This window comes from Tympanuchus pallidicinctus, unplaced genomic scaffold (genome assembly GCF_026119805.1).
Source record: "Tympanuchus pallidicinctus isolate F22 unplaced genomic scaffold, pur_lepc_1.0 scaffold2, whole genome shotgun sequence".
Taxonomy (NCBI): domain Eukaryota; kingdom Metazoa; phylum Chordata; class Aves; order Galliformes; family Phasianidae; genus Tympanuchus; species Tympanuchus pallidicinctus.
In genome coordinates this window covers 51,327,573-51,355,203 of record NW_026294721.1, presented here as the reverse complement: position 1 = coordinate 51,355,203, position 27,631 = coordinate 51,327,573, and the positions used below count along the sequence as shown (strand labels likewise).

Below are 27,631 nucleotides of genomic sequence, written 5' to 3'. Positions count from 1 at the left end.
GCGCTTGCTGCCTTTGATAATACTCTTTTAGAAAATAATAGCAACCAAAATTATTGTTTTTTTTTTTTAATTATTATTATTTTTTTTAATACAAATTTCCAGACCCTGAAGTGACAGACGTGATCACACTGTGAGGGAAAATAAACTCCTCTTCTGGTTGCAGTTTGCACTGAGATGTGATACTAAGTTCCTGTTGTTTTTGTTTTTAAAGAGGACAGGGGTATCTCTGGCAGCTGGTGTACTTTTAGAGTCAGTAACTTGGTTTTCCATAAAATATTACAATTTCTTGTCAAAGAGACAGTATCTATCAAGAGAAAATTGCACGCACTGATAGAAATTGAGGAAGGCATGCAAGACTGTTCTTGTTGCTTTCTAGTTTTATGTCACGTTAAAGTTCCTTGTGGGTGTTCTCAGGCACAACTGGATTACAGCTATAATTTAAAGTGGTTCCCTGCAGTGGTGAGAAGTATTTACGTGTTTTATCACATCACAGACAATAACAAAAGAAACCTTGCAGCATGTCTGCCTGGCTGCGTGCAGGGAATAACTTTGTCTTTCTGCTCTGCTGACTCAGTTGATTCACTCAATTATATTATTCCAGGGATATAGAGTGAGGCTTCATTGGTAATAAGCTACTTAGGCAAGCAGAGCCCACTTATGATTTCATAGATTGCTTACAATTGTGTAATAAGATTTGGAAGATGTTTGTGAATGATGACAAGCCAAGCATTGCTGTTTGTTCCCTCCCTAATCCTTCCTAGCCACTGTTCTCATCTCTCTCTGCAGCATCAGCTCATACAGAGGGGGATAGGAGATGGCCAGGCTGCAAGGTGGGCTGGGTCTGCCTATAAAATGTTCTTGTGGTGCAGAATTCTACAGACTGGATCGGCTGCTGAGCAACAGTGCTGAAAGCATGAGACTGAGTGTTTGGTTTGGTTTTTTTTTTTTTGTTTTGGTTTTGTTTTTTGTTTTTTTTTAGTCCCTGATAAAAAGGCGAAGGATCTGGAGCTGGGAGCTCTGTGAGAGGGAGAGGACGAGTATAGGAACAGGGCAGACACAGCAAATAGAGAGTGTGGGGAGACGGGGAACATAGAGAAGGTGGGATACCAGTGTCTTCACTTGGAAATCTGCAGATCTGAGTATGATGGCAAGGGAGGACAGAGTCTGAGGCATAACAGTAAGTCTGTTAGTGAGGTTGCATAGAAAAATGTAAAAGAATGACATTGAGGCCTTGTTCTTTGAGTCTGTGTTAATAGTGGTCATAAAGTTGTGGCAGTGAGAGCTTGAGACAGCATACATGTACCTTGTTTATTTCCTAATATTAGACTACTCTTTTGCCTCTGTAGGTGGCTTTGTGTCAGTAGCAGTGGATTTATGCATTATTCTTTCTGTGGGGGTACAGGAGTAAAATACTTTTCAGAGCTGTCATTCTGTTTGTTTAAAAGCAAACCAAAAAAAATCTAGCAAAAATATATGTAAAAGGACAGTGATTTTAGGGATTAAGTATTGCCTTCATCTACTCATTTATCAAGGATAAAAAGAAAAACAATTGCATGGGAAATATAAGTGGAAACGGTGGATATGAGTGTTTTCAGTCATGGAATTGTTTTAGATGATGGTTAGATGACTAAAATCCAGAGTGTTCTTGCTTGATCTTGATCGTCTTTTCAGATAGTTCCTGAAAATTGGCATTGTCTGTCAGGAAAATTACTTCTGATTTAAAACATGGTAATGATGACTTCACCTACTTGGTAAGGCAGCTACAAATCTGCATGAAATGTCATTTCTTGCTTTTTCTTCCTCTTCTTTCTACCTTTTTTCATCTGACTGCTATGTTTTAGTTTGTATAAAACAGTGCTACTCTGTATGAATATATTTACCCCAAAGCTTCTTCAGGAACATGACCTTGAATACTGTATTTAGATGGAATAGCTGTACATAAGCTTTCTTCCATTACTGGAGCTTCAACTAAAACTAAGCACAAAAAGCAATGTATTTGCTAGAAACAATGTGACCCTTGATTCAGAGTTGCATCTTTTTGTGGTTGCTGTGTGAATCTGCTTTCTTCTGGTTTTGTTTGATCAATTCTTCAGATATCTTCCAAAACTCTTTTCTTCTAGTCTAGTTTTAAAATGTTATTTCTGTCTTATTTGTGGATGTACATTAATGCATTGATTTCAGAAACAAAACATATTCCAAAGGAAGGGAATGACATTGTCTATGAAGAATGCTTTTTCATGTAGGACTCTAAGAAATGAGTATTTTACTTGAACCGTAGCTTTTAATTATATTGACTTTCAGGCTGAAGTTCCTTCTCTATTAAATTTGTTGCAGTGAACTATGCCAACTTCAAAGACAAAAGCTGGGGAGCCCTGCTCCTACTTAGATAAAACTGTCATTTATGCGGATAAAAAGTTACTTTATAGCTCCTGTGTTTATCAGATGGGACTGTTAAGTTCAGGTTTAGCAGAACTATAGATACTTGCTTATTTTCTCAGTAGTGTATATCTTCATTTAATAGCATGGATGAAATGCCTGTAAGAGATTACTGCTAATGGAAAAGTAGATCAGAGTTATGATTGCACTAGCCACGTGTTCTGAAATGCTTTAATCTTTCTGAAGCTTGACTTCTAACTTGAGGATGCTTAAGCGGCTTTGATTCTAATATTAATCAGAAAAAAAAAAGTCAAAATTGTTAATGACTGTTTCTTGTTATTAAGAGCAGTAAATGGATATGGCTTAGCAGTTCCCAGACGTATTTAAAAATGGGGTGAGCAGAATAATTTCTTCAGTCTTAAAGTTCTTAAGATATTGTCAGGGGAACTTCTGGGAGGTAACTAGACCTTAAGCTTCAGTATAAGTTTTTTGGTTTTTTTTTGCTATGGGATGGTAGTGATTGAGCAGTCTTCTCTGATGAACAGCTTCTTATATCTGATTAGTCTAAATTAATTTTCACCACTGAAGTTAGTAAATGCTAAAATAAATGTGTTTCTGTGTGTCAGCTCCTCTTAAATGATTGGCTGGCCTAAAGTGAAGAGAGTAATTGCTGAGGTGTGGAAAACAGCAGCTCAAACAGGTGAAGAACAGGGTAGGTGTTAGAGGTATAGAATAATTCGTGAGATTTGGGTTGTTAGTGGCTGCGATAGCCTGAAGTCTGAACTCAAGTCCAGTGCAAAATTGCTGGTCTGTTTACCAGGATGGTGGTAGGAAAATGAAGCGTGAGGAGGATCTGGTAGAAGGATTGATGTATGGGTGTTAGCCTTGTTTAGCTTGAGCCAACTGATAAGCCATCAGAGAAATCCTGTGAGAAAATATCTCGTGAAATATATTTGTTATCAAGTACCTCAAGGAAAGTCACATCTGTGTTGCCCTGGCATTTCCAGCTCTTTCTATTCCTTTAACTCAGATTTTGTGAGTATCCCCATTGTAGTTCACTGATAGGTGTGGTTCATGATGCTTATGTGAATTCTGTAGCCATTCAGAGCAGTGAACTAGTATAACAGGGAATGGCTGTTTACAGGGGTGGATAGTGATAGGACAAGGGAGAATGGTTTTAAACTGAGATGGGAGTTTTAGGTTAGATATTAGGTGCAATTTTTTCACACAGAGGGTGACACACTGGAACAGGCTGCCCAAGGAGGTTGTGGATGCCCCATTCCTGGAGGCATTCGAGGCCAGGCTGGATGTGGCTCTGGGCAGCCTGGTCTGATGGCTGGTGACCCTTCCCATGGCAGGGAGGGTTGAAACTAGATGTTCACTGTGGTCTTTTTCAATCCAAGCCATTCATTCTATGATTCATGATGAAACGGCTGTCCTTTTTATTAACATTGTCTTCCACAAGAATAAGATGTTAACATAGTCTGAAGGTCTTTCAGAAGAGGATCCCTGTAACTATTCCTAGCTATTCTGTTTGTTCCTCTTAAGACAGAGTTCACTAGAAACAGCTGAAGACTTAGTCATAAACAACTTTTGCCTCTGTTTGACCTCCTGTACAATAGGAGCTTTTAATGGTTGCACAAGACAAACCAGTCTTGTTGTAAGATGACTAAGCTTTGTAAGTGTATCTTCGATGCATATAACTTGCGTATGTGAAGTTCCATAATGGTTTTTTGTATGTATAACCAACCTGCTAACTCTGCTGAATTAAAGCATAATTTCTAAAATGCTCTAAAATTTACCTGCGATTTTTCATATTGAGACAACAGTGCTAACAGAAAATAAGATGTTGCTGCGGAAAGTTATAAATCGGTGTTTATTAACTATTTAACACCATTGTGCATGCTGATGTATATTTAATTACACAGTGTATGAAAGCTTTCAAAAATAGGCACTTTGAGCAGTTAATTAATTGGCAGTTAGTTGTAATGACTCAGGAAGGACAAGTTTGATTTCCATTTAACCAAATTGTCATACTTTGAGGTTGTCAAATAAATAGATGTTGCAAAGAATGTTGTGTCTTTAACTCTTTAATCATCTTTATTATTACCTTTTTTTTTTTTTTTTTTTGAAGTCTAGAGATTCTATCAAGTTGGATGACCTGAAGGCAGAGGTGTCACCAAGGATTTCAGCAGAAGATCTGATTGATCTTTGTGAACTGACAGGACCAAGTCATTCCAAAACACCTATAAAAAAAACAAAGTCTAGCAAGCCAAAGTTGCTGGTGGTGGACATCCGTAACAGTGAAGAGTATCCTTCAAATCCAAGTGCTAAGCTTGACAAATCATGCTTGTATCAATTACCTTCTTTTTGTCTGCAGGAAAATGGTAACAGAACAGTTTGTTTTTTTTAAAAAAAAAAAAAAAAAAAATTGTGTCCAGTATAGTGAAAGAACTGAAGGTGTTCTTTGTTGTTGTTTTTTTTTAATCATAGGTAGTCATGGTTTGTAAAGGAAATCACAAATGTGTTCGTGTATTCTTGCTTTCACACTTGAAGCTGTGATTGTAATGAAACCACATTGTAGTAACAGCACAAGTACTTTAATGCAGCTTGCTTTTTCATGATAGATATTGTTAGTACACCTTCCCCAATATTTTGGAATGTTTTAGCAGACCAGTATTTTGAAAATGTGGGAGACTTCCCAGGTAAGTGGAAGGGAAATGGAGAACTGTCAACGGCTCGCATGCTTTGCCAGTCCCTCAGTGGAAAAATCAATTCCTATGAGTGCCTTCTCATACTGCAGGTAGTGCAGCCCAAATAATAAGGTATCTTGCTTATCTGCTTATAATCAGAAAAGACTTAAAGGTATCTAGAAGCTCTGTTTGTATCAGAGTTGCTACTCTGTCTATACGTTACTCTTTTTTTTAATACATAGTCTTTGCCTGCGGAGTGTCATTTACTTTTGCAGCCCAGCTTTCTATGTGACAGTTTGTAACGAGCAAGAAATATTCAATTAAAAAAAAAAAATCAGGAATTGAGTCCATCTTCTGCTTCCAAAAAAAGCTGGACCATTCCTGTTATTTATGTCTGGCTTGTTCTAAAAGATCTCCAATTACAGAGATTCAACAGGCTCTCAGTAACATTGAAAAAAATGTTTCTCTATCTGGTCTAATTCTAATTACCTCACATTTATGAGAAAAGAGTGAATTCTAATCAAGGTAATATATAACCAAGAGTTATTTGCTTCCATAGTTCTTAAGAAGCATGATTAGTGTTAAGGCACTTCACTTGATTGCTTTATTTCCCTTTAAAGGTGGATTGATGCCAAACATTTGAGGTAAAATGGATAGTAAATATGTAAATAACTCCATTATACTTGATTTTTCAGCACTGAGGAGGTTGTTGAAGTACAATTTTATATCCAGAAATGTAATTTCTCAAATATTTTAGCAATATTTGTGACAAAGTATGGTGAAGTAGAGAAACAAATATTTTTAATATATAAATAGAAATAAATTCATTACATACATAGTACAGTAATAGTATACATTAATTAAATAACTACCTGAAAATAAGTTTTTGTAATTTTATTGTTTGCCATACTTAAACTTGTTTCGTGTTCTTCTACACCAATTGGTCAAAGAAATACAAAACAATGTTTTTTTTTTCCTTGCATCCCTTTATTTCCTACCTCACTAAAGATTTCCAATTAACTAGAGATTCATTTACCTGACTAGGTTGAATTTGTTTTCTAGAGTCCTGTTTTACTTATCTCCTGGAATTAGACTGAAAATGTGATCTGCTTTTTTTGAGGCTCTGTTCTAAAAGATGATTTCTCCATCAAGAGATGATAATTATTAAATTCCAGTTAAAAGGAGAAGGTCCTGGAATTAAATGATCTACAAATTCATTACCACTGTATGAAAAAGCTTTGATGCTATGGTTTAAATAATGTTTTTATTACTGCATGCATCATTGTGTTTTTAAGTAAGCCACTTACTAGAAATTATCAAAGACAAAGCAGGTAGGGAGCAAGTAACACAGAATGCCTAGACTATAATAATTGTACTATCATCTGTGTACAGAGATGGATTTATTTGTATTACAACCAAGATCAAAGGCAAGGCACTTGCTTAAGTGTTTCTGTAGCTTTCCTAATAGCTTGATAACAGTGGGACTGCAGGTAAATGTAAACAGTGATCTTTGTTTGGGGATCTGAGTGCCTATTTATTAGAATTTCAGGGTCAGAACTTAGGGGACTTGGGAGAAGTTGTCAGGAGATTTTAAGAAAATTTCCTGATAATCCCTATTTAGCTTTGGTTTTCATTGTAAGTACTATTGCATAACATTCCTTAATAAGAGATGCCCCAGCTGCTCACTGGTATTTGATTCCTGTGGTCAGAATAGAACTGGTTTGAAGTAAAATTCCCTGAAATGTGCATATTCTGGATGTTAGGTCTGGAGCATGGTTTCATTCATAAACTCTTTTTTTGCAGTGCCTATGGAACAAATTCTTAATTCTGTCCATTTTTCTGTGTAGTTTCAGACATGATTTTTTCTCCATGTATGTGGTAACTGAAGTTTATCAACATATTCTAACACAAAAAACCAGCATTGGTGTATCTCATCTGCCAGGATGAAGGGCATGTTCATTCTACAGCTGTGTGCATAGAGCGATTTCTTTGCCTTGCACATGTCCTTAACTGTTTTTCCTAAGCTTTAACCGTGGCCACATCTCTGGCAGCATCAACATCCCATTTGCATCAGCATTTACTGCAGAAGGAGATCTCATCCAGTGCCCAGCAACTGCCACACTCCAGAGCTTTAAAGGAAGAGTTGTGGTGATTGTAGGAAATGCAGTGAAGAACACAGCTGCTGTAAGTCTGTAGATACAGTGGATATGTGTATGTTTATATGTAGAAAGATATCACAAAATGAATGCATACAGTGGTAATAAATGCTACATTCTGAGTAATTTATATATTAATAACTTGGGGGTGGGTATCACTATAGGATCTGGGGGAATTTTTTGTTCATTTCTGTTTCTAGGCAAAAACATTTGAAGTAGTCAGCATCAGAGGAAGCCAACATTTTGAGATGAATCATTTAACATTTTTTTCACCTTTAAAATCTTTCTGTTGATGGGTTATGAAAGCAACATCAGAACTCCTGAAGTTTGTCAGTAAGATTTTCAAAAATCATTTGAGTTTAACAGTTGTTTTTTGCCATCGTGTTAAGGATATACAAGGTAAGTAGGGAACAACATGTGTGATATGAAGTCCAAGGGAAATAGGACATAGTTCATATTACTCCAAGTAAGAAAGAAACAATGTGTTGGTTATGTGTATTTTATTATAAAGTAAATCTGCTCAGTTAAGGGGAAGAATGATTCGTACATGTAACTTCTATATGATAGTTTGGGTAGATGGGGAGAATAATCAGACATGCTTACTCATTTCTATAAATGTTTAATGGTGTTGTGAACCAGCAGAATAGTTAGTAGAATTACTACTGCTAATCTTCATCACAGGAAAAGAATATATTTTTTTAATTCAAAGGTACGCTTTAGGTATGGTATACATTTAGTTCAGCTGAGTCTCTTTTCATTAACCTATGTTTCATGAGTTAAAAAAATTGACTGGTGTTTGTCATATCTTACACTGTAGCGGTAGAGGTAGTGGAAAACAGACCACAAAGCACACTGAATTGCTTCAGCCAGTGAGTCTAGGTTTGTTCACTGGATCTGGGTGAATCCATGATACATATTTCACATGCAATCGATCAATTTGAATAATTACTATTGCTCTACAAAATGTTGAATGCACATATTCCCCCTTAGAGGAATAAATACAAAATGTGTAAAATGCCATGTGCCAAATGGAGATGATTTAATGGATGCTTGACGCATTTGATGGTGGGTTACGCAGTAGCTTTCAGTAATTACATTTTAAGTTACTGAACATATTAATTTATCTCAGTAACAGTCTTAGCATTCTCTAACCTCCTGAGGAGTAGGAACAGGAAAGACAAACTGCTTTGGTATTCAGTAATGAGTGTCTTTATGGGAGATAGCCCATTTACTAGCAAGTCATTTGCACAGAGTTGTTTTCCAGGACTGACCTGTCTAAAACAGAAGGAAGAAATAACCTGAAATGAGTAGCTGTAGGAAAGGAAAGACAGAGGCTTTACAGTATGGTTGTGGGTTGCACCATGCCTCAGAAGAGCTAAATTTCTCTTATAACGTACACTTTTCATGCCAACTTGTATTTTTTGCAGCTTTTAAATGTTTCAGTAGATGGAAAGTTAAACGTTTCCTTTGCTTATGCTGCTGTAGAAAACCTAGTGTGCTTTAGTGAGTCCAAGCACTTCAGCCATGTAAAAGGATGTTGCATTATTCTTAAATGCAACTTGCTAGACTTGGGACAGTAGAAGAAGTACGTATGTTTACATGCAGCTATGAATATTACAGCTTTTTATAAGGGAAGTAATAAATTTTTTGAAATCGTATTAAGTAATCTAACAGTATGAAAAATTGCAGAAGTGAATGTGTGGAAACAGAAACAATGTTTCCAAAGAAATGTTGTGAGATGTTTGACCTCAAACATTTATTTTCTAAACAGTTATGTATCTCAAACTGGAATTTGCCACAGATCATGTCCTCCACCATAAAGGAGTTTGTTGTGGGTTTTTTTTTTTTTTTTTGTATGAAGCGTTGACTGAGATTTAAACCATTAAAAATAGAGAAACTGGCTCTGTTAGTTGTGTTACTCAGATTCATGCAGCACTAAGTTCTGTAGGGGTGAATGTAGGAAATAAATGTTGATAATTTATGAGGCTATTTGTAATTAGGAGATAAAATCTTTCAATTGCGTTTGCGTTGGTAACCTGGCATCATTTCAGTAATCAAATAAAAATTGACTGTCTTGAATGGGCATACAGAAAATTCATTTTTGCCCTTTTTACACCTTTTTTTTTCTATTTCTGCCTTGTGTGTTTGATTTGGTGCCAGATGATAAAACACTTAAATTTGAAAGAAAAGGCTTTCTAGAACTCAATAGGCAATAGGGGAAAAACAAAAACTCCATAATGGCTCAGTTCCAGGAGGAGACACTGAAGCTCGCAGCGCTACAGACATCATCTAGCTCTGGCTTTAGTTGAACACTTCCTTGAAAAATTAAAAACAGAGTAAATCCTCCCTTGTTCAGCCATTCAAAGGTCTAAAAGCTAAGTTAATGGATTGGTTGATTACTTACTGAGCCATACGGGTGCCTTACTGAGCCATACAGGTGTTATGCTGGAATTAACCAGCCTGATTCTGTTTTGATTTTTAACTTACATATATGAAGTGGCAGCATCTCTAAAGTGCATTAAATTCTCCATTCACACATCCACAGAAATATAATTACCTTGAAATTTCCAGTTCAGGCAAAGGATCGTCACAACTGGGAGTAAAATGATCTAAGTGCCCAAGAGCAGGTTTGTTTTTTGGTTGTTGTTGGGTTTTTTTGTTTTTCCCATGCGTTGTAAATAGTATTTTGGTGCTCATTAATCCATGTCTCCTGATTTTTGTAATTTTTGAAATCTATGATAACATGTGAAAAGATATGTAGGAATTAGTTTGGTTTTTTTGGAAAAGGTGACATTAGTTCTTCATTTCCCATCCTTATAGAAACTTTGAGGTGTTATTTTACCTGCTTCCATTTCCAACTCTTTGTCCATGCTATTGCAAGTTGACTGAAACTGGAATAGGGGAAACAATTTATCTAGCATTAGGTCACGTTCCAGCAGCTCAGTTTTAACATTGACTAGCTGTATCATGTGTGCTATGATTAATATTAATGCTGTCATTAATATTAACATATATATTAATTATGATTAGTATACATTTGTTTTTTGATTCAAATGCTGTAACAGTAAAAGACATAGGACTCCAATATTTTGAATAAGTAGAAACTCACTTATTTTGTGCCGTCAGAAAACACAGAGAACCTGTGAGTCAAAACTTAAAAAAAAAAAAAAAAAAAAAAAAAAAAAACCCTAAATTGGGATGTTTTCATTCCTGTTATTTTTTTTAATCTGGCTTAGTTATGTTGCTATAAAAAGATTGTCTAGACAATTTCTGCAAGTAACTGAAGCAGAATTGTAGTTCTCACTGTGTCACAGAGTAGCTAATAGTTAAAATATATAAATTAACTCTGAAGCAAAGATAAGCAGTTTTGGTTTTCTGTGAGATCTTTCTGACCCTTTTCAAGGCAATAGAGAGGGTCAAGTTGAAGATTCTTTTGTATGACACAGTCCTAGCCTGAAAAACACCAACTGTTTTTTTCTGTGTTGGAATTTCTCTAAATGTGGGTGTTGATCTATGAACATAAAATCTTTTCTCTTGCTTATATATCTGAGATTATAATAGAAAGCGTTTGTTTTGTGGTATGGGGAGACTGAGGCAGAAAATGAATTTGTTGCTTTTTTCTTTTATGTAAAATTTAACAGTGGTTGTAAACTGGATATGATGTTTTAAGAAAAAAAAAAAAGTCTAGAGAATGTAAAACTAAGAAGTCTTCACACATTCGTGTTTAGGTTTTTTTATGTGAAAAGCAAGTTCTTGCATGCTCAAGCTGATTTCTTGTTGCAAACCTGTCTTGTTTTTTTTAAAAAAAAAAAGCCACAAAATTTCATTGGTTGGCCTGAAGATTAGGTATTGCGTAGAATAGTCAAGTGGAGACACATAGGTGCTTAAAAGGACAGAGTACCTAATGAAACTTCCAGAGTGAAAGGAAGTAGAAATCAGTCAATTAACTTTTTGAGATGTTTTCACCATATGTCTTCTGTATTCTTCATTTCCTTGTAAACGTTACTTTGCAGAAAAGTGATTGTAGAGAAAGGTGGGTTCCTTTGGTTCTTGGAATGGTTCCCCTCTGTCCTGTTGATTTATTAAGGCACCACCCTACACTCTGAATTTAAACTCGGAGCCTACTGGCATCATCAGGTGTCTCTTTTCCACCTTTAAAGAGGAGATTAAGTTTGTGTTTTGAAGAGATAGTTGCATTAATCAGCAGCGATCCTGGTTGCGTCTCTGCCTGAGACAAGCTGTAGTGTCGTCTTTAAATTATTCTGTGAAGTCTGTATTATTTTGTTCAGTTTGTTTTAGTTATTGTGCGTGCAGATTTTCTCCAGTTGGCAGAAAGATAGCCCAGCTGCTGCCAGGACATTGTTTTTTGTACAGCCCAAGAAAGAAGCCTGGGCTCTGAGCCAGCAGTTGTGCTGCTGTTGTAATTCTGCCCCCATCTGTGTGTGTGGTTAGTTTGCATGCCTAAAGTATTGCAGAGATAACCTTAGTATTCTCCTTTCTCACAAGAGGAAGAGGGGAAAATGAAAGGAGACTCGGGAGCAGAACTGTAACGTTCCCTTCCATTTCTGAAGTAGGTGCCAAGGAAAGCAGCCTATTTCTAAAACTCCACATAGATTCTGTTCTTTAATCCACGTTGAGACTGACAGTTACAGTTATGGGAAATTGTTTTGTTGGTGCAGAAGTTCAGAAGTTTAGTCCATCTGTGTGAATGTTTCTGAGATGAGCAATTGTGGAATAGCTTTTCCTATCAAAAAAATGTCTGACCTCTTGGAGATGCTGATAAACAAGATCTCAACTTTTCTCAACCATCTGGGAGATCTGTATGGATTGGAAAGGCTGGAGATGGTGAACCTGAATCCTGGAGTAGTGCTGTTAGACTTCAGTACTATCTTCAGGTGTGTCAGTCTTGGCCATAATTCTACTGTCTTTGTAGGCTGCATCTCTGAAAGAGCACCCTTGTCCTTGCATGAGCTTGCGTGAATTAGGTCATATCCATAGTATTCAGGGCTATTGCATAACAAAAGTGAATTATTAGAACTACAGAACAGCTTCAGAAACTGCTTGGTATTTGGGTTCAGACAATCTGAAATAATGTGAAATGGCGGTAACTGAAATATAGATGAAAATGTACTAGTAGGTGTGTGTTATAGGGACACAAATAAGGATGCTGCCAGCTAGAACAGTATGGGTGAATTTGACACTTCCAGTATCTATATGACCTCTCTGGGGCAGATGTTGTTTTACTCTTCCTGAAACTTTTAGTCAGTTTTTGAAGAGAACTGACCGCTTGCTACAGGAGGAAGGTCCAAGGATTTGTGTCTTGGTGTGAAGGCCAGTTTAAGGCCGAAACTGGCAGTGTAGGCATGCCCTCAGAATCATTTAAGTGTTGGTAGTTCGTGTATGGATTTGTTATAGTCTGCTTCATTGGCCTAATTTTCATTTGAAAGAGATTTGAATTTGAGCAGCATTAGTAGAAAGTAATGCAAAGCATAAGAAAAGATTTTGTATTACCAAGGACTTATTTGAATGTTTTGCAGCATCTAGGACAGATTTGAGAAGATTTTATAAAAGAGCCAAAGCCATCCTAAAAAAGAAGTTGAAGTGAGCAGTTGCTTTTGACACTTAGGAGTGAAAGAGAATCTTTCAGAGAGATTCATACTCTTTTCTGTATTCAGACCGACTGTTCTATGCATCTCTTAAAAAATGCATATTTCTGTTCATTAACAGCTTCTTTTATTTTCTGTTGAATCAAAAATAGAATAGATTTGCTTTCTGCATTATGATTTTACAGTCTATTCAGCTGTACGGGATGCATTTCATGTATTTTGGTTAGTATAAACTGTGCTAACAGCCAAATTTCTGCAATTTTTTCATTTTCAAGTTCTCACTTTCTGCTGCGTGGTATGTGTGTGAGTGCAATATTACATTTCGAAGTGGAAAAATTTAAAAGGCAGGTGCTAAAAAGTTACTACTCAAAGAAATATGAGTGTTCACTCTTACTTTCATGCTATTAAATATCTGTTTATCTAGGCTTACTTTCAAATCTTTGCATGTTAAGTGCTTAAAGTTTCTGCTGTGCTTTTGTATAATGGGATGGAAAGTGTTGCTTTTTGGCCATGTCAGCAGGAAGAATTTTTCCTTGTTTTTCTTTGATCTTGTTAGAAAAGTAAGTAGCTGCTGCTGCTTTTTTTTTTTTTAATATAATATATGTAATATATGCTTGCACCAAGTTGTGCACCTTGTGTTTTGCACTTCAGTTTATGTGAATACCATAGCTTTTTACCATAACTAATTAGGCACGTTTTTGTTGCTTTGGGAAACTTTTCAGTCTACCACCTTGATGTTAAAGTGCCATTTCATTTATCTGGAACATTTTAATTGAAGGAGTACCTGACTAAGAATAATCGTGTTTTGGATCTGCTTTGTGACATATGGAAAAGCCCTGAATTGAATACCTTGCTTTCAGAATGGTGAGCTCTTGCCTGAAATCATATGGCAAAATAGATTGTGGTTCCTGAGAGGTTGGTGCAGTATGTGCTTACAAATGGAAAAATGATGATAATCTTGTGGCTATGGGTGAGTGTTGATAAAGGCTCCCTTTTCAGCTTCTACTGTACCTCTTTTGTCTCTTTTGGCAAACGTTACTTTTGTACCCTGATGACATTGATCACAGCAGTCCTTTTTGGTATTCTAGCACAGTAAGTTACTCTTTCCCTCCCAACTTGCCCTTTAATTACTAGCTGTCACAGGAATGTCTGCAAAAGTGAATAACGTATACTTAGCAACCATTATGGCTGGCCTGAAGGGAGCTGGGAATGGTGCTGCTCAAGCTGTGTGGTGTTATTAGGCTCTATTCTATACTCAGTCTGAAAGTGTGATGTGCCTAGTGTAATACATTCAGCAAATTTGAAAGCTGTGATTTTGCTGCTTTGGAACACGGTAGTAGAAATACTTTGATAAATGCTCCATTGGTGAATATCAATTTACCACCTTAAATTATTGAGGTTCCTGATACTTAATGGTACTAAAAGGAGCAGCCCTGACCAGCTGTTTCAAGAGCAATATCCATGCAGGGTAAAATGTTTTAAATATGCCCGAATTTTAATATAAATTTGCTTTGATGTCTGTGTTTTTTGAAAGCTTGACATTGTGAGTGAAGAAGTCTTAGCTTACTGCTTTTGGAGGCAAATTACATTTTTACTGCTCATTTTCATTCACTAGGAATGATGTCTATGACTGACACATTAATTGAGGAATGATGTTACCAAAGCCATGCCATTTGAGTTGTTAAACATGTCACCTACATATTCATCTTTCCCTATTTCATATTTTCTATGTAACCAGGGAAAGGAAGTCCAATTTAATCTCTAGATGTAGCCAGTAAAAACACAGTAACCTAACTTTCTTGGGAACTATATTTTGAGGAAAGGCCACCTGAGGCACATTTCAGAAAGCTTAGTCTTCTGGCATGTTTTTTATCCTCTCCCTCAGATAAGCAGTAACACCATTTCCCCAAGTAAAGGCAACAACACCTCATAGCATTGTAATCTTAATGAAAACAGAAGCATTATAGGGGTCTGTGATCTACTGGTGGTATGGAGAAACAGATATGTTTCAGAAGTCAGTGTGTCAGTAGAAGAATTTGATAAAGTTGAGCAAGTGTAATCACCATCTAAATGACTGAGGTTCTTTTTTCTCTTTTAATCAATCAGTATAATGAAAATCAAATTGTGAACTACTTCTGTATGTTTAAGTAAATCTCTACTTGAAATGCAGATAGCTTACAGGTTACCAGAATACTGTAACGTGCTTGTCTCCTCGTTGTGTTATCTTCTGTCTTAAGAGTACCTCTGTAAATCAGGTTATTTACTGAAATAAATCTGCATATTTGAGTGGCTGTTAAGTTTCTAGTTTGACACTTCAAGATACCATTTTTGAGGGAAACAAGTTCATGTGTGAAGTCCAAGATGACACTTCTGCTTCAGAATCAGCTATGATATTAACTCTAAAGGGCACAATGAGCTTTTTTCCCTCATCTCTCTTAATTTCTTAGCTCCAAGTTTCTACATAAACGTGGGTTATGTTGGAAGAGAATGTTGTTGAAGCTGTTTTAGATAGTCCTTCCTCTCATGCCTCTATGTCAGCATACAAGCCAAAAATAACACTTTTGTATTTTCTGAAAGTATTAGCTTTGGTATTTTCAGACTTCAACAGGGTATTTTGGCAGGCAGGGAATGCCAGGTGGTGCTGGAATGTTTCAGGAACATGGAGAACAAGTTCCTGTTCTCATCTGTGGCCAGTGAACTGGGAGAGAAGACCCAAAAATGTACTTGAACAAAACTGTAGAAAGTCAAAACTTTAGAGTGAAGACTATGATGTTATTTAGATGATTTATAGGTCTGAACTTTGCCAAAAATTACTGTTTCTATTTTTGAGTGGCTCAGTATAGGAATGTGGAAGATAAAGAGAGAATGTCTTTAATAGGTTGGTTTGAATCAACTTATGAGTAAAACCTTGACTCCTTTCTTTTTTGCAGTGGCAGGTGTATTTGCAAAGTTCTTGGATGCTGATATTTGGAGTTTGATAGCAGCTCTCAGCTTTTGGTGGTGTATAGTCTTCTGGACCTCTGACTTGCAGCTAATTCCTACAGTAGTGAGGTACCAATTGTAGTGCAACCTGTGCTTGCTGGACGTTCCCTGTCTGAATGTTCAGACACAATATTTTGAGCTGTATTTGCGTAGTAGACAACTACAGACAGTTCCTTAAGGGAATGTAGGGGAGAAGTAACTGTTTTGTGCTCTTGTGCTTTCTACCTACCATTCACCAACAGCCACAGAATCCGCAGTGCTGATTTCTCAGAGTCTGTGTGAGGCACTGACATATTCCACACTATAAAGTTGTAAAGAAATATTGTCATATGCAGTAAATAAGTTATTTCTGTCCATACCTTGGTTACTAAAACTGTTCTAAAATATGGTGGGACATAAACCATAGTGCTCAAATCTGAAATACAAAGCAGCTGTTTGATTTTTATTTATTTATTTATTTATTTAGGTTAGGTAGAATGGTAATTACATTATGCCTACAGCATAATTACATATGTCTACGTACATCTTGGAGAGTTTATGGCTTACTCTCAGAAACGGAATCTCTCTGCTGACACATGGGATGTTGTGCTGAGTCAACAGCATGACTGCTTTCTGTCAGTCCAAATGCTGGTTGTCAGTTTTTATTTCTGTCATCAGAAAATGTGTGGTGTTGAATGGAGTCCAAGATAGAGCTCTACCGATTCTCCACAGTGAAGTGAGAGGTAGTTGGACTCTTAGTGTTTTGACTGTGCACAGTACACTACTTCTGCACCAGAAAGCCTTTATAACAGCATGGCATTTACTTTCCTCATGCCAACTGGCATCTGCATATGATTTAACTTTTCTATTAGTTTTTTTTATTGCTTTATTGTGGTGTTTGGTTATTGGTTTGGTTTTTTGGGGTTTTGTTGTGGTTTGTTTTTTTTTTTTCCATTTGATGCTTTAAATCCTCCCAAACTAACATGAAGAGATTATCAAATTTACTTTTTATCTTAGGCAAGTACCTCAAACAGACATGAAAGCCAGAATTTCTCCAGTGGATCCAGTAGGGCTTCTTAGTCTGCCTCACAAGTCCTCAGTGATTGCAGATCACATACTGGCTACTTACTGCCTGATTCAATTCATCCTGAAACGAGAGAAAGGAATGCAGTAGCTGTTTGACATGTAGATGTACAAAATGGATTCTCTGCATATATAAAATACCTTCAGTGTGAAGCAAAATTTCCGGCTGTGGAAGAGGTTTAAAATCACTGTGAAATCTTTATTTAATAAAGTTATTTCAGTTCTTGCACTTCATCAGGAAATCACACAGTACATCTTGTTTTGCCTTAGTATCTGTTATGTTCATTCTAATTAGTGTGAGAGTAGAAATGTAAGATGATCCAATGTACCAACGTATGTTGGCCATGGCACCTGGTGCTGTTCTATAGTTGGTAATTCATTTGTTTCTGCAGTTATTTGGACATCAGGCTTGCTCTTTGTTGTGGAATAATGTCAGAAATCATTTTTAAACAGTCAAAATGGTAAATCTGAGTATGTTATGTTAGCCCGTTTAGAAACACTTGCCGTTTTCTGGATAGTACTAATTTGTCAACCAGATATAAAGCAACAATTTGGAAGACTAGAACAGCATGGCCAGTCTTTCTTTCAGCTATTGGAAATAAAGTAAAATTGTTGTTGTTTTCTTCCAATTAATCAATTTTTAATGATTAATTGCTTTTTAATGTACTGTAATCGCTATTCAAAAGGCAAGTTTGACATATTACGCAGAAATTGGTTCCTTTCTAGGCTTCAGAAGTGTAGCAATTTTTCATTGTTGCTACATGGAAACAGACAACAACTCCAGTATTTGGTTTACAGAATAGATTAATGGAGGTTTTCAAGGAATAGTTTGTGTCTGTGCTTGCTCTCTGTAGCCTGTCCATGGGTAGACTAGGGGAGGAGGGAAGGAAAGGAGGGAAAGAGAATACAAATACTGGGCTCCAAATTACTGATGTCTCTGAAATGAAGTAATGTTAGACTAGTTTGACAGGTAAGCAAACGGCTGTCCATCAAACTTTGATGCTTGTATGTTTGGGAACCTGTAGAGAACACCTGGGAGTAAGATTATTCCAGAAGAAAATACATGTTAATTTACAATTTCAGAAAAGTTCTAGTGATTATTTTGGAGGGGGGGAAAAAAAAAACTGATAAAATGAGAAAAATCCTACCTAAGCAAAGATAAGTAATGTTCAGATGTGATACTTTCCTGACCTCTAAATTCACTTCAGGTGCTGCAACAGACAAGCCTAGAGTTCCTATGTAGGACTCCTTGGTTTAAATGAAAGAACTTAAAGAATCTGATGAACTCTCCTTTTGTTTAACTTGTCTTAGTATAGTGTCATTTTGAATTAAGTCATATATATATATGTCATAAGTCATATATGTCATGCTAATGATATGCCTACTTCAGTTTGCAGCTCATCTGGTGAAGAGCAAGTACCCACGGGTCTGCATCCTAGATGGAGGAATCAACAAGATCAAACCAACTGGTCTCCTCACTGTTCCTTCTCCACAAATATAAATGACTGTAAATGTTCAGGATGATTTGTCTGAATAGGCAAGTCTTGCAGTACAGCATCAATATTCAGTGACTCTTGTTATACAGTCTTTGGGTGATCAGTATCTCACCTTGCACATCAAGAGCAAAGTTTTATGATTGTTCTTTGATATAGAGCTTCATCTGCCACAGATGAAAAATGTGAATCTTCCTGTTTTCTGAGTAACTTCTTTCAGGGGTGATGTAGTGCAAAACTAGCAGAGCTCACCTGAGCTCAGTTAGTGTTGGGTATCTTAGAAGTTTTTCTGCAGAATGGCATATACTGGATAGCCCTACGCTGTACTGAAATAGATTGTTTTTCAAAAGTATTTTACTGTGAATATTGAAAGTAATGAGCTGAAATTGTCATGTGTATCAAAGAAGGAAAAGATGTGTCCTCTCATTTTAAAGAATAATTGCTGTATCTTGTGACCTATTTTTTTCTTTTTTTTTTTTTTTTTTTGAAAGCATTTTTCATCTGGATTGGAAATAAAGATATGTCCTAGATTGGAGATTGCTGTAAGAGCTGCTGCTAAGTCAATCCAAGCTGTATCATGTACTGCAGAAGTGGAGAAGAGTTGCTGTTAAGTGGAGAATTTGACATTCAGTTTCCTGAAACATGGCAAATACGACTATTTCTTAGACAATTATTGCAACAACAACAGATTATTGACAATGCTTTATCTGTGACAATAGATTGGGTACTCCACAAATAATAGAGTTTATCTGTGTTAGAAGCTCACACCTTAACAAGAAACAATACACTTTTAATTTTCATATGGAAACAGCTTAGAGAAATCTTTAATACAGGAAAACAAGGTTGTAAAAATGTATGTTAAAATGATAGACAGTATGTCTTTGAACTTAATTTTTTCCCAATTCTCACTTGCTTTAGATAGGCACTAAGAAGAAGCTCTTCCATTTGTTTCTACATTTTTCAAGTTTAGAAAATACTAGTATAAAGCTTAATAAGCACTGAAACTTGGAGTAGAAAATATGATTTGTAAAAAGCCTGGTTACAGTTGCACATTAGTTTCCATTGTGAGCTTAACACCATGCTCTTTGTTAAAACAAAAGCTGTGAGACAATACTTGACTTCATACAACTTCACTGTTAGGATAACAAGGATCTGCCTCGAGAGATATTGCTACTTATCACACACCTTAGTTGGGGATTTTCTATCGTGATTGGTTTATAGATTGGCAAATAAGAACATTGCGTTAACTAACTTCATTTCCTTTTAGTTTGTCACAAGAGATTTCCAAGACAAAACAGTTGTGAAAGGGGAGAAGAGGTCAGGGAGAAGGTTGTGAACTCAGCTCATGAACATTCTCTGTAGATCAGGGGCAAGATGATTACTTGTAACATTTTCTGTTATTTTGTGTAACTGATACCATGGAATACCAGGCATTGTGGAAGGCGTTGAAAGAAGACTTGTTTTCTTCTGTGGGTGACCAGAAGATTTTCATCTGAACCTTCAGAAGCTAGTCTCTCTGGAGTTGGTACTGTTTCCAGGGAGGTTCATTCTTACTGCAGCTGTTACTTTGCAAACCATAGAGGAAAAGTATGATGAGTGAAAAGAATACAGAGTGGGGGGAAAAAAAAAAACATAATACACCTCTCCTTATCTTAGCTGTGATTTGTCTTAAAAACGAACAAACAAGAAAACCCCAACAGTACAGCATTACAGTATGCTAATGTGTATATGGACTAGGGTCAGCATCATATCCTGAAGCTTTCAAGAAGTTTTTACTCTTTAAAACCCTAAGATCTTTGGTAGAGTGACTGGGTAAGGAGATCAGAAGACAAAAGTAGGAGGCAGTTGATCACATTTCTACATCAGCAAAAGCTTTCTGCAAGAATGTCTGGCAAGGTCTTTTGAGCTTGGTTAACTTTAAAAATGATGCAAAAGTGGGAGAACTGGGCAGACAACATGCTTGCTAATAGGACAAACCCATCGTATTGATCAAACTTTTGTTTGGCTACTTGGAGAAAGAAAAAAAACTTTGCAGTGCCCTGAAGAACCAGTTCTAGCCCTAGTCTGTGGTGAATTCGTTGATAGATATCATCTCAGATGCTTAACAGCAACTGGAAAGCTCACCCAGAGTGTCAGTGACTGTAGTGAAGGGAATGAACAGAACAAGTTACTCCATCACAGAAATAAACTTCATGGTATGTTTTAAATAAACGCAGTGGCGTTATAATTTAAAAACAAAACAAAACAGAACCAACAACAAAAAAAAAACCAACAATAAAAGAACCTGCACAATACAAAACAATCATCTTCATAAGATCATTGTCTCCTAAAAAGAGGCAACCTATACAGAATATTCTCCCAAAAGTACATCCTTAAATTGTGGAATTTGTTGCCAGAAGAGACCAGAAGTGTAAAAATACTCATAAAGAAGGATCAGAGATTTGTGGGAGAGCTGAGTCTTGGCCTGTTAAACACAATGTTTTATAAATAGTCTTCAACTCAAGGAATTTTTGATCTGTTGATTAATCGAGACTGAAAGAATATACCAGAATAAGATTTCACACTGTTTCTTGAATTCCTTTTTCACATATCTGCCTTTAAGAAATTTTGGGATATACCTAATACAGCAGTTCAGGTGATGTTATATTTATTAAATAGATTGCATTATGAAGATATAAAACAATGTTTTATGTTATATATTATGGTATAATATATGTATAATTATAAAAAATACATATTTAAGCCCACCTTGTCTTTTCCATCTCCTTTGTTACAGGTATTCAGAAAAGGACTGTAAGCCCCAAGAATAGAATGTCTTTAAGAAAACAGGATATTTTGTGTCCCCAGTTCCTCGTTCCTTTAGTAGGAAAGGTAGGAGGTGTTCAGTATCACCTGCAGCTAGTATTTAGAGCGAGAAGACAAATTATCTTTTGAGTGAAACAGATTCAGCACTTCCTTTTTGACTAATGCATATGTTTTTATTATTTAAATATTTGACATTATAGATTTCATCCACATGCTCAGTTCTGGCTTTGAATTTAGCTAAGTAAGGTTTGAGTCTTATATATTCCATTTTTGTGTGGATATATTTTTGACATAGAACTTCAAAGCTGCCATTAAGTAAGAGCTTATGTTACAAAGTGATGTTTATATGTATTTTTCATGAGAAGTTGTGAGAGAATGTGTGAAAAAGCAGGGTATGTCAAGAACTGCTGAACAATGCTGACTTTTCCCACATTAATAGAACTACCTGGAAAGTTCTGTAGCTAACAGTTACAGATCTGCCAGTTGCTGGTATACCTGTACTTACCACTTTAGTCAGTGTTTTTGAAACTGTGCCTGTAAATAGGCACACTATGTCTGGATTCAGTTAGATTAGACAGATGCACAGTCACAAAATTAATTTTAAACTCCTTATCCCTAGAAAATGCTTGTGTTTTGTGGTAATTTCTCATTAGATCATTTATCTTGGTTTTGTGGTGGTTATGCAGTTTAAGAAATGAGTGTCAAAACACTTTTACTCAGTTATTCTGCCAATTTTGGCAGTTTTCTGGTGGAACAAGCAGTTGTCAGGTTTCATAGAGCTCTTGAGAGATTTCTGGAGGCCAGGTTATTTTATCATGTATATTTGTTACCATTGCTTGGCCAGCAACGCTGTGCTCATTCTTTGCTTTAGACTACAGCTATATACCAGGGAGATCTAGTAGGGGCAAGCAACTACCAGTCTTCTGAGCTGATGTTTTCTACTGCTAGAAGAAAAATATCCCAGCTAAATATTTCCCACCTTTTGGACTGGAAAATGCAGCCTTTCTCAAACTCTTTTTTTCTCTCCTACAGTTTTAAAAACATTCTGAAATTGCTCCAGCCCTTTAGCCCATAGCTTCCTGCCTGGGCAGTCAGGAACCCATGGAGTGTTCAGGTGCGCGTCTAGGGACAACAGGGCAAAGGAGATTAAACCCTCCTTTCTCAGTCTTGCATCTGTTGATCATTGCAAACAATTAAATAATTGCTGTTTAACTAGGGTGTCTTTTGAGAATGTTATTAGACTTTGTTTCTGCACCATTTGGTTTTCATTCTTTCTAAAGCAGGTAACTGTTATTTTTAAATTTTAGCATGTTTCCTATTTTAGATTTCTATTCTCCCTGTTGCCAATATAGAGTATTTAGTAGACAGTCTTTCTAATATTTCTGACATAAAAATTATAACCACAGCATCTAGGCACATGCAGGTTTGTATTCTTGTACTTAAGTGATTTCTTTTTCTGATCTCCTAATTTTTTTTATACAAGTGTGATGGACTGACTGATTTGTTGGAATGGACAAAGGTTTAATTGTGATCAACGTCCTTTCCTTGTGTCTTTTTCAAGGCTTTAAGCTATCATTGCATTGTGCAGGCATAATACAGTGGTGCAATGTTTTTTCTGTGACCTTCTAGATATAGTTGAATACTTACCAAATTTTTAGATCTGCCATCTCTTCTTTATGAGTATTACCTTCCATAGGAAGGCTTGTCTTCTCCCACCTTTGTTGTCTTCCTAAGAACCTGCTGTAAGAGTGCCTGTGATTGGGTTCTTATGAAATAGTTGTATGTTACAGTCAGTGAGGCTACTCTTGCTGCTCGATTCAGCTAAGGAAGATGAATATTGGAGTATCTCTTAGATGGAATGCATGACACACAGCTCAAATAATGTTTCACAAAGATAGTGTGGTAGTTTTGTGGCCTGAGACATACTTGCTGTTCCTGTTTGCGGGGCATTGATGTCCAGAATATCCATTTTGGAGATTTAATTTTTGTTTATTACTTTGTAATACTTAACTTAAGCAAGCACCAGATTTGTGTATTCAACTAGTTAAACTGTAGACTTTCCTTTTTGTTTGAATCTCAAGCTACAGTGTTAGTATTGTCATTCTTTTAAATTTGCAGTCTTGGTAAGGATGTCATGCCAGAAAACATGTTCTGTTTTGGAAATAGTGTTTCATCCTCCTTTCATCCACCATGTGATCTAAAGATTGCTAATGGTAGTGCTTTTTAAGCAGTCCCACTGAATACCTGTTGGACAGCAGTCTGCATTCTGAGACAACAGCATCTGTATTCTGTGAAGTTAGGTTCAAAAAAACATCTCGTACTACCATCATCATGTTGAACATATCTCAGTATTGCACTAGGGCTGACTTTTTTTTACCAAGGTTAAATGGACCAGTGTTACACAGTGTTTAAAGAGAAACTGGTTGGGAAGAAAAAAAAATTGAGTATTATTGCCATTAGATCAACTTGTAATTAGCTCTTGTAAAGCTTTCTCTAATACTCTAATGCATTTAATTGTGATGTAAGTGGATATTCAAGTTAAGCTCTGGTAATAGTCTTGCGTCTGTTGATAGAGTGACACAAATGTGTGCACTGTTAGAATATATGTTTTTTGTCCTCTAGGACAAAAGCATTAGTCCTGGTGCTCCAGGAGCTGTATCCCATAGTGTATAGATACTGAGTTTCCAGACTCAGTAATCTGTGTGAAATAACAGACACAGTTGAGCATCCCAGAGATCAAGGCGTTAGTCATTGTGTTTAATGGGAATAACCAAGAGAAATGTTGTATACAACTGTATTGTTCAGTATTTCCTAACTAAAGCAGTATTAAATTTTTCTCTTCTTTCTTAATCTGAGCTTATCTTTGACATCATATCACTTTAAAGAGTCGTTGCATCTGGTGATATCAGCTCTTCCAGCTGAGCTAGCCAAGGAAATAAACCTGTGAGTACAGAACAAGTATACTGAACAATTTATTTTCTGTTTTAGAGAGAGATTGGGTGAACACGGCAGTAGTTTGAGTTGTTGGGCTATTAATGTGTGCCTTGATACAAACTGTTGATGTCTTAGGTAATCTGAGGAACTCATTCCCCTTACTAAAACGGACTAATAACACTTTCTAATGTTACTTGGTTGGGACAAAGAAATACAGTGAGTACCATGACCAATTAGAATGCTAGGGACCAGGACAATGCAGAAACTTAAGAGTAACTTTCCTGGGAACTAAGCTGTTTCATGGGAAGAACAAAGATAGATGATAAAAATGAATTCTTCATGATTAATTTTGTAAACTATCCTTTTCCTAGTAAGTGTTACTAATGAATATGTGTCAACACTGTAGTAACTATTCACGTAGTCATTAATATTATTGGTAGGTAGCAGTATTTATGAAGGAGCCTTTGTATTGCAAAGCTTACTGTACTTGATTAGTTACATCCAGCTAGTGTATACAAAATATTCTTGTGCAATTAGGGAATAATACAATCTGATCAATTGTCAATGACTGATATTTTTCTTCAGTGTTACTCTAAATTGGAGCCTTTTGTAAAACTACCTCACGACAAGATTTACAGCCCTAGAGTATCAACAGTAAAATCATAGCTTCCTTTATAAAGCAGAATCAGAAGCATAATAAGAATATTTCTATTACTAACTTCAGTTCTCTTTTAGCAATTCAAGCAAGTTTGTTTTGTGCAGGGAAGTTACGTGTAGAAGAGGGAAAGCAGATCAGTTTGCATAACTCTTTCATGTCCTTCTATCGTTATTAAGGAATAAAAACTATTGCATCAGCAGTACTGAAACACCAGTTTCTTTTTGCTTTTATTTTCTCACAGCTTCTCAGTGAGGAAATATAGCACTGAGGCCAGCATGCTCTTTTTTTGCTCTTAGTTTTTGCTCACCTTCCCTGTTGGATTCATGTCAGAGATTTTCTTTCTCAAAGAGTTTTTAATGCTCTCATTGTGTGACCTACTCCTGGAAATTGCTTGCTCCTGATTAGCAGATGCCCAAAGTCACTGACATTAGCATCCCTTGTAATGAAGGGAGATTGCTGCCATGCAAAGGGAAAGGAGAGAGAAATGGAAAATTCCTCTCAGTGCCTCCCCTGGAAAGGCAGCCTTCTCATAATGAATCACCAAGAGAAGTCTTCATGATGATGGATTAGGACCAGTGGGGGTGGCAGGAAAGAGTTGAAGGCAACAGGGAGTTATTCTCTAATTATTCTTTCCTGACAAGATAGAATAACAGACACATAGGGCTGTACATCAAACTGCTGCTTCTTGCACTCTGCTCATTACAGAAGCACCAGCATCCCTCATGGGCTGGAGCTACTCTTGAGATATCACACCCTAAGACAGTGGCTTTAACTGTCACCTTCCATTGTAGCAATGACAAGATGGCTGGGTTGGGTTTTTTTTGTGAAGTAAGGGAAAAAATGAGCACAGTGAAAGAAGTCAGGCTGCCCTGCTGTATGTGCTACACATAAAAGCTGCACGATGAGCAGTCACAGGAGCTAGTAATCTAAGCATATGGATGTTAGTAACCTAATGTACTGAACTTGAAGATTTCCATCGTTTCTGGTGGTTATATGGTAAGTGCCAAAAAAAGAAGAAAAAACAACAAACCTTCTTCCATATTTTCTCACTTAATTGATGCTTCTTCCTATTCTGTTTCATCTATGTGATACCCTTCCATATGAATGAATTCTGTTAAGCTTGCAGTAGAACAGACTTCATGTGCTCATCGAACTTGCTGAGTTCAGAGTACTTACAGCTGAATAAATATTGGGTTCTGGTGAGGACTGGCTGTTCACCATGATGCAGCCTTACAGAAAGGAACTTTACTGTTTTGGCAAATGATAATTTTCCCGCTGCTGAGTCCTCAAACTCCTTTGCCTTTGGGTCTGGGTGCAAACATAAATATGTGCATAAATGTGCATTAATAGTATGTTTTGCATTCTTGTATATTATGTGCGTGCATCCAAGGAGGAAAAAGGTATATATCTAAAAGCAGAAGGAGAATTGATAGTCCAGGCAAACAGGCCACATCCCTTTGCCTGTTGTGAGAAGCCAGGGCCATTATACATCTGTTCAGTTGCTGTAATGTTCTTTTTGTCATGTTGAAAAGCCTCACTTGTTGGATGTGTAATATCCTTATATATTGTTATAGTGATGATTTATTGCTATTTTGTGCAAAACCTTGCTAGCTTTCTGTGAGCAAGGTTAAGTAAAGTTTTCTTTGTGCAACATCAGCTGCTTGTTGTAACATCGCCGATTTTTAGAAATCTTCAGTTATTTATATATAAGTCTTGTGAAAACCTGAACCTGATGTTACATGAGACCCAGATTCTTGAAAATACAGTCTTCACACTCAATTCTAAATACCTAAAAAATTGGACTGGAGCTTGGAAAATTCATCCTCATAAAGATCAGGATTTACATAGAGCTTGTTTGTAAATGGTTTCAGTGGGAAATGCTGGCAGAGCCATCTCTTTAGTGTTAATTGTTAACCTGTTTTGCAAGCCACTCATTCTGCTGGTGCAATAGAACAAACTTAAATGGAACGGGTCATTCATTGCCCAGATTATCATTACTGATTCTTCTTAGCTGAAAGGGTGAGAAAAAAAAGTTGTCTCTCGCATCTGTTTTCATTCTGAAATCTTAGGCAGGCTACAAAATCCTTTTAAAGTCTCTGCTGCCTGTTTCAGATTTCATTTTCAAGGGAAATCTTAACAAGTTCATATATTAGCAGGCATGAAGCTTTCTCTGCACTCTTTTACTGATTCAGCAAGGTACTTATGCAGATGATCAGAGGCTCCATCGGGTTGAAGATAATGTCATGACTCCTAGCTTAAGCTAGGCATATGCCTTAAATACCTTAAATACTTTATTCAGATCTGGCTTGAAAAAATTATCAGGTATGATCAAAACATCAGGCTTTGCCTGAATCCAGTCAAAGACCTGAAGGCTCTCTGTCGTGTTGGTATTTTATTTTATTAAATCAAAATTAAAAATACATCCTGTTGCTGGGAAGTCTTAATCAGGTTAAGAAATACCAGATAATAATGATAGTGGTACTTCAACAGAAAGATGAGGGAGCAGAAACAATCAAAAAGGAAATAGAGAAAGGCCACCCACCAGTGATGTGTTGAAGGGATGTAAACAGCCTCAGTAGTATTAACACAAGCCCTGGAACTGCTCTCATTCACATAACACGTCCCACTTGTGAGCAGTTACTGTCAGAGAGAGGAGGAGCCTGTCTTGGCTGTAGTTGCTGAGCTGCAGTCTACAGCTAGATAATGTTTTGTTTCAGGGGCCTGCTCTGTGGGAGGTACTGCTTGAGCAGAGGCTGTCTTTGCTCTTGGCTTTAGCAGTTGCATAGCCTCCAAGGAAAAAAATTATCTCATTAGCTCTTGGCGAGGAAATGGTGTGCAGCCAGAGCAGTCCATATGTGCACAGCAT

At 36.7% G+C, this 27,631-nt stretch overlaps 1 protein-coding gene and 1 long non-coding RNA gene across 8 annotated transcripts in view; one reads left to right on the top strand and one right to left on the bottom strand.

Moving 5' to 3' along the window:
* TBCK (TBC1 domain containing kinase) overlaps window positions 1-25,794 on the top strand; it is a 95,175-nt gene extending 69,381 nt beyond the window's left edge. For 4 of the 5 annotated variants that reach the window (XM_052681504.1, XM_052681502.1, XM_052681501.1 and 1 more), the window contains 3 exons: window positions 4,511-4,686; window positions 7,094-7,253; window positions 18,266-25,794. In XM_052681504.1, the coding sequence (XP_052537464.1) occupies window positions 4,511-4,686; window positions 7,094-7,253; window positions 18,266-18,376 (447 nt within the window). In that variant the 3' untranslated portion in view covers window positions 18,377-25,794. The remainder of the gene's footprint in view (window positions 1-4,510; window positions 4,687-7,093; window positions 7,254-18,265) is intronic. The other variant, XM_052681505.1, reaches the window with a different exon arrangement.
* LOC128079876 (uncharacterized) lies at window positions 4,662-27,625 on the bottom strand. 3 transcript variants are annotated; one of them, XR_008206353.1, is made up of 3 exons: window positions 27,308-27,625; window positions 16,818-16,939; window positions 4,662-4,750 (listed from the first exon to the last, which is right to left on the bottom strand). It is a non-coding gene; the product is annotated as an uncharacterized LOC128079876 (long non-coding RNA). The 3 variants fall into 3 exon arrangements; XR_008206351.1 differs by lacking the exon at window positions 4,662-4,750 and adding an exon at window positions 9,709-10,116; XR_008206352.1 differs by lacking the exon at window positions 4,662-4,750 and adding an exon at window positions 9,709-9,958.
* Window positions 27,626-27,631: the final 6 nt, after the last annotated feature.